Source organism: Gorilla gorilla, chromosome 13 (genome assembly GCF_029281585.2).
Source record: "Gorilla gorilla gorilla isolate KB3781 chromosome 13, NHGRI_mGorGor1-v2.1_pri, whole genome shotgun sequence".
NCBI lineage: Eukaryota > Metazoa > Chordata > Mammalia > Primates > Hominidae > Gorilla > Gorilla gorilla.
The window spans coordinates 112,753,979-112,765,932 of NC_073237.2; the positions used below are offsets into that span (position 1 = coordinate 112,753,979).

Here is an 11,954-nt window from a genome sequence, read left to right on the forward strand (position 1 = left end):
TCAGCCTCCCAAAGTGTTGGGATCACAGATGTGAGCCGCCATGGCCGGCCCTAGGCGTTATTTTTTTAATCCTCATTTTATAGATGATGAAACTGGGGCTTAGAAGGGTTAAATTCACACAGTTAGCAAGTGGTAAAGCTAAGATGCAAACCAAGAGAATTCAAGCTGCACAGCACCTGCCTCTAACCCCTTGGAACATCCTTTTGCAGCAGGCTTGTGTCTTGCCCAAGCATCTTGTCCTGCCCCTTGTGGGTGATATTATTGCTTCATAGACCTCCAGGAATGGAGTTCTTGGTATGAACTCCAGGCCCAGAGTTAAGCACTCAGCATCTTCTCCCAGACTTCCTTCTTGCCAGTTTTCCACCTAAACTTCTTCCCGGTTCCCAGGGCTAGGGCCTCCGTGATGCCTTGGCCCAGCATGATGACTGTCTACTCCCTTCATTCTCCCTCCCTTATTTGTCTGTACAGACACCAGCTGTTCCCCACATCCGCCTTATGGGATGATCTGGGCCCGGCTGGCAGACAAGAGCAAGACGGTGCAGGAAACTCTGTCTGACAGGGGTGTCCAATTTCCCACCCAGACACCTGCCTGCAGTGTGAGGCAGACAGGAAGGGGCAGGACTCAGCCTCTCAGGATGTCAGTTTATTATTTTCCTGTTGGAGCCTTGAGGAGCCTCAAATACAAAGCAGATTTCCAGAATGGTTGCTCCAGTGGTTTCCCTTCATGACAAAAAAAAATTCAATTTATAATTGGAATCATTCTAAGTAAGCACGTGTTGGGGTGTGAGGGAGAAAAGGGAAACAACCTTAACATATTCAACATACGGGAAACAACCTTAACATATTCAACATACCAAAGCTTTCTAAGGTGTGGTGGCCTGGAACACTAGTTGTGGTCATGTTGCAGATGGCTGCTAAGAGAGTGATTCTTACAGATGTCTGGGGAGTTGGGGTATAGTCCCGGTTCTGTGACTTATTAACTCTGTGACCTTGGGTAGGCCAGACTCACTTTGGGTTTTTATGTTTTGATATTTGAATTAGATTCCTGTCTAATAACTCAACATAACAAGGCTTTCTAAAAATGTGCCTAAGGACTCTTCATGTGGCTTCCTGGATGAGTTGGTCATTGAGCAGGAAGTTGAAGGCTAGTTAAGACTGAGACCTACAGAGAATAAGAAGAGGTTAATCCCAGAAACACATCTCAGCACAGGATGGTACACCCAATTCATGCAACTATGTGTAGGGCTGGCTGCAATATTTGCTAAATGACAGATTTACTAAATCTTAAACCCTACCTAAATGAGAACATGGTTTCTTAAGAAAAGACATTATACCCAACATGTAGCACATTGGTCATTGGTCTAAGAAGGCTAGTGATTCTATAAGATATGGAAAAATAATCAACATCATTACATGGAGAGCAACCTTCTTAGCAGAGTGGGTGATAACCTATATTGACAAAGGGCTGGATGTTGGGTAGCTGACTTGGGGATGCACATCAGTGTCTCTCTCTTCTTGACCTAGCAGCCAGAATAATCCTTTTTTTTTTTTTTTTGAAACAGAGTCTCACTCTGTTGCCCAGGCTGGAGTGTGGTGGCATAATCTTGGCTCACTGCAACCTCCGCCTCCCAGGTTCAAGCAATTCTCCTGCCTCAGCCTCCTGAGTAGCTGGGATTACAGGCACACACCACCACACCTGGCTAATTTTTGTATTTTTAGTAGAGACGGGGTTTCACCATATTGCTCAGGCTGGTATTGAACTCCTGACCTCGCAGAATAGTCCTTTTAAATCAAGTCAGATCATATCACACCTCAATGCAAAGACATACAGTTCCTTCCCATTTTACTTGGAGTGAAAACCAAAGTTTTCCCAATGCCTACAAAGCTCTTGGGAAAATGTGGGTGCTTTGCCCACCCACATTGCTTCTCTGACTTTGCCCCCTTTCCACTGTCTATGGCTTTTCTTATTCACCTCTGGCATTCTGGACCCCTTGCTGTCCTTAGTTCAGCTCAGGCATCCTTCTACTTTACAGCCTTTGTCACTGTGTCACTGGCAATTTCTTTGGCTGAGAACCCTCTTCTATTCATCCTCATGACTCACTCCTTCCTTCACCTCTTTCAAGTCTTTGCCCAAGTGCCATGTTCTCAATGACTCCAACCCTGACCACCCAACCCACATCACCCCTGGCACTCCCACACTCATTTGCTTTGCCTTCTGTTTTTTTTTCTTTCTTTCTTCCCTAATACTTATCACCCTGGCACACACTATAAAATATATTTATTATTTATGATCAGATGACCCCTACTCCTCTTGATGCTAGAATGCAGAATTAATGAGGATAAGAATGTGCTTCTTGTTTGTTTATTGATATATTCAAATTTCCAGTGTACCTCATTGTTTCCTGTCCAATAGTAGGTACTCAACACCCACAAATAAATACTTTTTGAATGAGTGAATTTAGGGTATTACCTGCTGTGTGATAGATAACTGTACTAGGCCATGAGCAAGAACTTGGTCCCAGCTGAATGAATTCATGTCTTATGGATGAGTAGCCAGACATTTAGAGTATAGCAAGTACTCATGGAGACACAGCAAGTCAGGAGGTCAGCGAAGTTTCCTAGAGAAGGCAACACCAAAGGCAATAAATGAAAGGTCCAGAAGGTATTTCCCAGATGAAAGGAGTAAGGAAGGACCAGAGATAGGGGTGGGAGGGAAAAGGGTATCTTTGGCGAGAGGAACAGTCTGTGCAAAGGCCCAGACACCAGGGAAAGTGTTAAGGAAATTATAATTCCCTGCGTATGCCCAGAGCATGGTGCAAGGGGAAAAGGGATAAAAGATGAGCCTAGATGGATAAGCAAGGCTTTTATCACCCAAGCCAGGGAGATTGAACTTTATCCAGAGGCCAGTGGGGGGTATTCAGGAGGATTTGAAGCACTGAGCCAGTGTAGGGAATCCCAGAAGGCCTTTTGGAAGAGAGAGTAGATATGCTTAACTTGGAGGATTAGTAAGAGACAACAAGCAGATGGCTAAGCACATTAGACTAACTCTTCCATGTTCAAAAATTACTGGCTTCTGGAATGTTATTAAACCCTCTGCCTCCCCCTGCCCCCCGCTTTGGAATGTAGCCCTGACTTTTTCCTTATGGATGAAGTAGGCACTCATTTCAGCTTGGTCCTATGATGGAATCCCGCCCTTCTATCCCAAAAACTTATCAGCATCATTATCAACGTTATTACCACCACCATCATCATCATTACCTCACTGTCAAAACCATCACCACCATCACCACTAGCATCATCATTTATTGAGCCCATATTTTATGCCATGCATTATTCTGAGTGCTTTACTTGCATTTCATACTTTACCCAACATACTTCTGTGTGGTAGGACTGTTAGTACCTCCTTTTTACAGATAGAGAAACTGAAGCCCAGAAAAGGGAAGTAACTTGCCTGATAGCATACAGGAAAGTCAGAAACAGGGCAAAGACTCAAACATGTCTTTTTCTCCTCTAGGCCAGTGCTTTCCTCTAATTTACCCATATTTTTTCCACTTTATCCTCCATTTATCCACATGACCACTTTATGTTCATTTAAACAAGCTTCGTATACATTAACTGTTCCACGTTTTATGCCAGGTACTGTATCCATCCTACCTTTAAGAAACTTACAGGGGAATCCTCGTCCTTGGCATCATGCCTTTATCTACTTGGTACTCATGAAATCTTTCCATCAGCACTGTCAAGACCCTAAGACTCAACCAGGTGAAGTGACCTGCCAGTGATGTGGCCCCCCACAGCCAGCAGGAGACACAGTCAAAGCTCTCTGACCATCAGCACAACATGACTCTTGTCCCTCTCCAACCGGCACCCCCACCATGCTCTGCTAGTTACCTCCCTGTGGAGTCTGAGTCAGAATCCAGCCCGTGCATGTCTCTCAGCTCTGGACAGCGTCTGCAGCCAGGGCCTTGTGGTATAGTTGCCTGAGCTGCATTCCTGAGCCACTCACACTCACAGATGGAGGTGTTAGCCTCAGCAGCTCACCCAGAGGGAGAACCCATGTGCCGGAGCACCATCTCTAGCCCCGAGTAAAAACAGGAGAAAATCCTGGCCCTTAATCATGGACCTGGCTTGCTAACAGAATCCCAGAGTGGGTGGCCAAGCCATTTATGGGACAGCCTAGCCACATGGTGCTGAGAATCCCCAAATGTAAACTGGCCACCATGGTGTTCATGCTGTGGGTGGTAGGTTTTCTTGGGAGGCCGCCTGGGGGAGAAGGTGGGGAGCTGCTTGGGGAGTCAGGGAATCTGGCAGTTGGGCTCAGAGCTCTGATTTTATCAAGATGTGATTCTTCTCTCCATGCCTCAGTTTCTTCGTCTGTGAAGAGAGGACCCTGACTCCTGCTCTGCCGTCCTCCTGGGGCATGGTGCTGAGGAGTGAGTGCCAGGCCACCTGCCAGCCCACTGATTCATCTCTTTGCATCTTAGTTTCTTTTAAGATGTAAAATGGGGATAGTAAGAATAGTTACCTCTTAGCATTGCTGGGCAGAGTGAGTAAGATAGATAATGATGCACAGATAGATAATGATGCACATTGAGTTTAGCTCAGTGCCAGGCACATAATAAGGATAAAGGTTATTGGTGATTAAAAAGACAAAGCAGCAGTCAGCCTTTTCAGGTTGTGAAGAAAGTACCTTTTTCCCCCCTTCTTTTTACTCTCACTTGCTGAAAAGCTCTCAAGTGTTTGAAGTGGGGTTTGGAATCCTGCATCACCAACTCACTGACTGGTACTGAGGCCTGAGACAGGTTAGTTTTGCTTTAAACATTCTGAAGCCTCTATTTTCTCATCTGCAAGATGGGTAGCTAATAATGATAGTCTCCCAAGGTGGTGCAGAGTCAGAGAGCTAGCATATAGAAATCATCTGGCATGTGGAAGGCCCTTTGGAATCACTAGTGTGTGTACAATGGTATTCACCACTTGAGCCTGCATGAACAGGTGTCCCCAAGTCCTTTCCAGGTTAGACCTAGCAATACCTGAAAATCTCCACCCTTTTCTTCTCAGCTTTATATCTGTGATAAGTGAGGAAGCTTGTAACAGAGGAGGCTCTGAACAGGCAGTTCACAAAGAGGCAAGAGGAGGGAAGAAAACACCATGTGTCTCCTCTACATTGGGCGCTCTGAGAGCTGGACTGGACCTGACATGACTTCACTGACTCCTCACTAGAGCCCTTCGAGGTCTTGATAAAGACCCTTGTCTTACAGATGGGGAGGCTGAAGTCCACAAGATGCCAGGGACTTGCTGAAAGTCATACAGTTTCTGTATAAAGTCTACAACATATTACTTACAAGCATGTAGTGGAGACAAGGAGGCTCTGGATAGGCCTCCTGAGACCAACCCTCCTAGGCTTTGTCATATTCTGATTGAGTTTCCTTCAGTGTTTATTTCGGAAGTGCTGAAACTGCCCAGACTGGCCTGGGGAAGGAAGGAAAAGGTGACACCACCCCAGCATAGCCAGAGTGCCAAGACTGGCCTGAGAAGCTAACTGGTGGCAAGGCCTTACCAGCCAACAATTTTGGAGAAGCTGATTGATTGAACTGGGGAGGGCAGGAAGGGGAGCATTCAAGACAGGGTTTGTGAAGAAATTCTATGTTTCAAGTTCCTTTCTGGCCAGGTCTTTCTTTGCCTTCTACCTTTCTCAGACTGAGAAGGATTTTCAGCCAGATGAGAAGTTAGAAGCTATGAAAATCAACTCTTATTATAGGTAGGGAAACTGAAGCTCAGAGAAGGGAAGTAACTTGTCTAAAGTCACCCAGCAACTGACTGTAAAAGTGGAGGCTCCCTGACTTGTATTCTGCCTGCATATTCATGCATTCATTTGTTCATTCATTCATGGGTCATTGAATGCATAAAGACTGAGTTCAATAACAGTCATGGTCCCTGCCCAGAGTGAGCTGACATCGAAGTAAAGAAGTAATTCAGTATCAAAAGGGTGCAAAAATAAGATGCTGTGATATGGTATGAAGGCGATGGTGCTATTAGGTTGGTGCAAAAGTAATTGCCGTTTTTACCATTACTTTCAATGGCAAAAATCACAATTATTTTTGCACCAACCTAATATCTTTGGTCAGACTACTGAGGGAGGTAATGATACTTGAGAAAAGACCTGGACAATGAAAAAGAGCTGGCCAGGGAAGAGCAGTCAGAATGGAGGGCCATCAGTGGCTAACGACACAAAAGTAGGAAAACAGAGTATATGGGGAACCGATAAATAAAGAAGCCACTGAGAGTGAGGAGGAGGAGAAGGAAACCATGTAAGATCTGAGAATTATGTAGAAATCAGATCATGCAAGGCTTGAACTTGTGGTAAGGACTTTGGATTTTATTCTAAGACATATAATTTTTTGAATGTTTGCCTTGAGTGAGGTGCAGCAGAAAGCACAAAAGATAAAGCAGACATGAAACCATCCCTCATGGGTGTTTGAGCTCAATGGGAAAGTGTTACAGACAGAATATTAGAGAAGACATTAGAGGTAACTGGATCGTGCTAATGATAGAATGAGAGCAAGGGTAGGAGACGGGGATGGATAAAGCATGGGGGAGTTAAGGACAAGGAGACTGTTCAAGTGTGGAAGGTGGGAGGTGGGGGACAATAGGCAGGAAAGATGGTGAAATACGAGTGAGGGAGAAATTTGATTCAGCATATATGTATTTGGCACTGAGCATCTCAAAGGTGTTAGGCCATGTGCTGAGGCTTTTGCATGTTTCCTCTTGCTTGATCCTCAGAAAAAATGCAAGATGAAATATGGTATTTTAAAAATCCTCCTTTCATAGATGTAGAACCTAAGATCATGACAGTGGAGGGATTTTCCCAAAATCATTCAACGAGTATGAAGCAAACAAGGATCCCAACCCAAACCTTTTGGCTTTCATGATAGTACTGTCCACACTCTACCCCAGTGGTTGGATTTTGACTTGGCTTTGCCCTCAGTTTCCCTGTTTGGACTGGGGGGTTTTCTCTCTATGCCACTTCCAGTTCTAATATTCTGTGCTTCTCTTCAAGGTAAAATGAATAGGGGCAAATATTCTAGATTCTAGATGGAATATCCTAGATGTATTCCACAAAGTCACAGAGGATGGAAAGTGAATGTCCTAAACAGAGAACAGCAAGTAGCTGTGAGCAAGAAGAGAGGTGCTGCTTGGAAAAAGGGACTGTGGAAATGCTTACCACAGCATCAAGCACTTATGAATTTAAATTGAAAAGAGAAACAAAGACTTGTGGTAGCCATAAGTACAAAGAGTCAGAGAGAGATGGATCAATGAATACAAATTTATTCATTCTGTGGCTTAGGGCCTGTGAAAACAGGAATAAACAAGATTGACCTGGTCCCTGCCTTATGGGCCACAGAATTGGTGGGAGGATAGACCAAAAAAATAAAGGAGAGGGAGCGGGAGAGAGAAAGAGACAGAATAATTGAGCACTTAGCATATGTCAAGCACTGTGTGAGGTGTTTTCATGAGTTATTTCATGTATTCCTTATCACAACCTCAGGAGGTCTACACTTTTATTTTTCCCATTAAATGAATGAGTTCATTGAGACTCAGAGAAATTGTCACATGTTCAAGGTCACATCTCAAGTAGATGAGAGAGCTGGGGCATATACTTAAATCTTTCTGATGTTCCATTCTACATTTTAAATTATTGCAAACTTTCAGGATGGAGAGAGGTTGGGAGGGAGGGAAAGGGGTCAAAGAGGCAGAGAAAAAAGAAGAGGTAGACATTGAGAATGAGTCCACAAGTACATGAGAGAGAAGGATAGAAACAAAGATTTTCTCTGAGACTACGTGACCACTTGGAGACCCCGCCCAGGCAGGAGGCAAATGAGGTCATTAAATCCATCTGCGCAGATGGGAGACTCTCTGGGGAAAGTTATATGCAAATGTCATGATGCAATGAGGTGAAATCTACTTGCGTTAGTTCAGGTGGGGACTCAAGCAGTGACTGCACTGTGCTCTTTGGAAAGATAGATTATCTCCTGGATGGGGAAGACACTCACTCTGTTGGGCTCTTCCTATCAGTTTGCAGAAAGGAAAGCTGGCCAAGGTCACAGAGCACATGAAGGAACGAACTGGCAACTGTATTGAACTCAGTTCTCTCACTTGTTCGTATGCTAAAATCTGCTTCCCAGGTCCTTCAAATTTGGTGCAAAACCACCATGCGATCTATTCCCTACTCAGGATTCCAAGCCTCCCAGAAGGTGGTCTAGCTTCCCTGAGACATGCTTTCTGTTTTCATCATTGCCTACTAAAGTCAAAGTGACGAATATGTGCAGAGACTTATGTTTTCTCAAAAGACACTTCCACATCCTTTCTTTCACTTGATCACTTATACATCAGATATTCCATTACACAGTTCTATTAATCAACTTTGCTATAGTGCACTACAATTTTCCACCCATGATTTTACTCAGCTCCTATAGTTTAAAATACAAAGTGGGTCTTATTATATCAGCTCTACATAGGGACCTGAGACTCAGAGATAAGTAGCTTGTTTTACTTTAAATACCAGACTTGACATTATTACTTTTGGCAAATTCTTATTCCTTTCTGAGCTTCAGTTTCCCCATCAATAAAAGGGTGATTGTTGCAGCATCTGTCTTACAGAGTTGTCAAAAGTGTTTTCTTGTTTGGAAATCACTGAGTACATTGCCTTACCCCATAGCAAATGCCTGACCCATAGCAAGTGCCTCTGCAAATGAAAACTGCTGTGATTATGATCATGGTGTGCTCGATAAAAGTTATCACCAGGATAGCAAGAAGCAGAGCCATAACTTGAACTTGAACCTTCTGCTCCTCAAATCCAGTGATTGTATCCCTGCCCTGTACTGCCTTTCTGATCATTACTGCTTCAGACCAAATCACCTGATTCACTTCTTCTTTCTGCAGGTCACCCCATTCCCTATGTCCTGTGACCTACAAGGTGACTGTGCTTGTCGGGACCCCCAGGCCCAAGAACACAGCCGGAAAGACCTCCGGGGATACAGCCATGGCTAAGGAAGGACAAGAAGTTGTCAAAGAATTCCCAACGCCAGGACCCACATCCCTTTGGTATTGATTTCACAGTCAGCTGCTCAACGGAATGGCCTCTCCACACCAGGGATCCTTAGCACCCAACCGGTCTGCCTTTAATTTTACCCAGGAAGGACTCACACTGGGGCGAATGAACCAAGTTTCGCCATGCTGGATGATGAAATGGATTCCCATCCCAAAGTCTGAGATGGATTGCATATACAGTGTGCAGTCCCAGAGCCTCCTAAAATTCTAGCCATTTGTCACACAACCACAGCAAGAAACATGTTCTATATCTAGAGTGTGCCCATCTGTGTTTAGTACACATGCATGCATACACACCCATACAAACATCTGTGTGAGGGCAGTTCTGGAGATGAGCAGAGAGAGACTGGAATAAACTCAATCTTTTCTTTCCCAAGCTCCTAGCCAACACTATCCTTGGGAGAAAGAAATTTGCAGAAACTGCTAAGACCAAGTGTGGAGATGTCAAGCTAGTTCACACCCTGAGGCTCAGAATATGTAGGACATGCACAATTGTGCAGTCCTTTGGGATTGGAAGTGAAATAGTCTGTGATCCCCTACCTTCTAGGGAACTAGGACCTAGGAAGAGGTAAAGATTATAAGGTATGCAAAGCGCCCCAATTATTCTGCTGCCATGGGGGATTTTACCCCAACTCCAGGGTTCGAGGCCAATCTGAGAATGGCTTAGGATTGCAATGTCAAGGTATTATATCAGCCCCTTGCTTGAGGCTTGAGGTCATAATATCCCTCTAGGACTTACCTGTTCCCCCAGATCTTGCCTTGGGACCACATTTGCTGCTACTTTTCCTGCTGCTCTATCCTATACATTGAATAAGCCAAGATGGTAGAACTAGGTTAGGAAAAATTCCACACAACCAAACAAACAGTCTGCCTTAAAAGTGACCCACATTTTTCCATAGCTCCTCACTTTTTAGCCCTTCTGCAAGAGAAAAACCCTCATGGGTCCACATGGTGAGAAGTTTCCTGTAAGTGGGCCTCTCACCCTGGAAAGGAGTTGAGGGACATCAGATGCTGGAACCCTCAGTGAAAGTCCAGAATGTCTAAGCCAGTGTTAGATTTTGTAAACAAGTGGAACAGTGTTAAATTTCTATGATGTTGGAGCCATCCAGAGACTATTGGAATTGTCGAGACTTTTGGATTATTATCCTTATCCTTATCCTAATCTTCCTAGCCCTTCAGGCTAGAGTAGGCTTTGATCCTGAGAACCTTGCTGTTGCTCTGAGGAGATATAATTCTGGGAGAAAGAATCTTTTATAAGAACAGTACAGATTGTTCTCAAGAGGGCCATCAGAAGGAAGCCAAAGAGTTCACAGCCTCAGCACCAACAACTCAACATGGTCATCATGTTTTCTATATGGTTTTTCCAGCTAGCAGTACTCCCTTCCATACCTGTGACTGGGCAGTGCTTTTCTCTCTCCCATGTCTAGCCTCCAAAAGTTAAGTGAAAATTAGTCAATTGCACGTGGAAGCCCCCACCACTTTGGGGATCTCTTTGTTTCTTTTCAGCCAGGGACCAGTCCACTCCCTTTGAATTAATATGGGAAGAAATTAATACAGGATGAACTGGAGAGAAGGGTTGAGTGTGGCATACTTTCTGAAACCTGGAGCTGGGAACTGCGGAGAAGGGAAGGTCTAGACTAGTTACATCACATAGGGATTACTGTAAATCAAGTCATCTCAAGTCTAGTGAAGACAGCCAACAGAAACAAAACCTAGCATAGGGATAGAAAATACCATGCACGTGTGCAGCCCCACCTAATTCCTGCATCCAAGGCAGGTGTTGTTAATCTATCATAGCACTTTAAAAAAAAAAAAAAAGAGACCAAAAATAATTTTAGGAACCACCATATTATATCACTCCCAATAGCACTGACCTGGTGATCAAAAACACTTGAGAAGACATCTATTGGCCCTCTCTGGCCAATTACACTAAGAAACATATCAAGGTGCTTTTGGCACAGGTGCCCACAAATACGGATGCAGTGCTGAGATAGTTTATGAGACTTGTACCATTTCACAAACTCTGAAATTGGGTTCCATATTGGCAAGGCTGCCACAGTTGTTAAGAATAATCCTCTATGTTTCTTCCTCACAAAACCATATCTCATTTATATCCAGACCATTACTTCACTATAATTACAAGGACAAATTATTAGCAAGAAATAAGAATAGTATTAGAAGAATTGATCCTATTTTGAACCCCTCTCCAGTATCTTCACACTCTTGTCAACTCTCCAGGCCTCTCTCTTGCCCTGAGTTATCAGCCTGTGTGGTGTTAACTTAGAAGGTACAAGCTAAGAAATGTAACAGTATCAACCCTCCCAGTTGCTTAATTATACCCATAGGTAATACAAAAAGCTCTGAAGACCCAAAGATGACATTACTAATGATGCGATTTCAGGAGCCACAGAAGAACCTTACCAGCTTCCCTCAAATCAGTCCTTATCCTCTTTCTATCTTCACTCCCATCATCATCTATTCTCACACTATCCAGCTAAGCAAAGATTGCTGGAGGCTGACTTGTATCTTCAGACTCACAGAGTGAATTCAGCTCTTCTGAATCAAGACCCTCTCAGTCTCTTTTGTTCAGACCTGTTGCTAACAAATTTATATTTGCCAAGGATATTAGGCAAAAGAGGCTACTTGATTGGTGGCCAACCTCGTGCCCACATGGAAGGTATCTTTAATAGGGTCTTTTCAAACCTTAGTGGAGGAGGGTCAGCTCAATTTAGGCAATGCATTTGTTCCCAGTTTCATTTTCTTCCTGGGAATTAACTCGTCATTTCATTCCTTCAGTCATCTTCTATGTAGATGACCGGAGCACTGAGAGGCAGCTCTGATGCACT

At 44.0% G+C, this 11,954-nt stretch overlaps 1 protein-coding gene across 1 annotated transcript in view; it reads left to right on the top strand.

Moving 5' to 3' along the window:
* The window catches only part of PAPPA (pappalysin 1), a 243,348-nt gene extending 233,864 nt beyond the window's left edge, over window positions 1–9,484 (top strand). Inside the window, exon 22 of the mRNA XM_031014724.3 lies at window positions 8,941–9,484. Coding sequence (XP_030870584.1) covers window positions 8,941–9,048 — 108 coding nt within the window. The 3' untranslated portion in view covers window positions 9,049–9,484. The remainder of the gene's footprint in view (window positions 1–8,940) is intronic.
* Window positions 9,485–11,954: the final 2,470 nt, after the last annotated feature.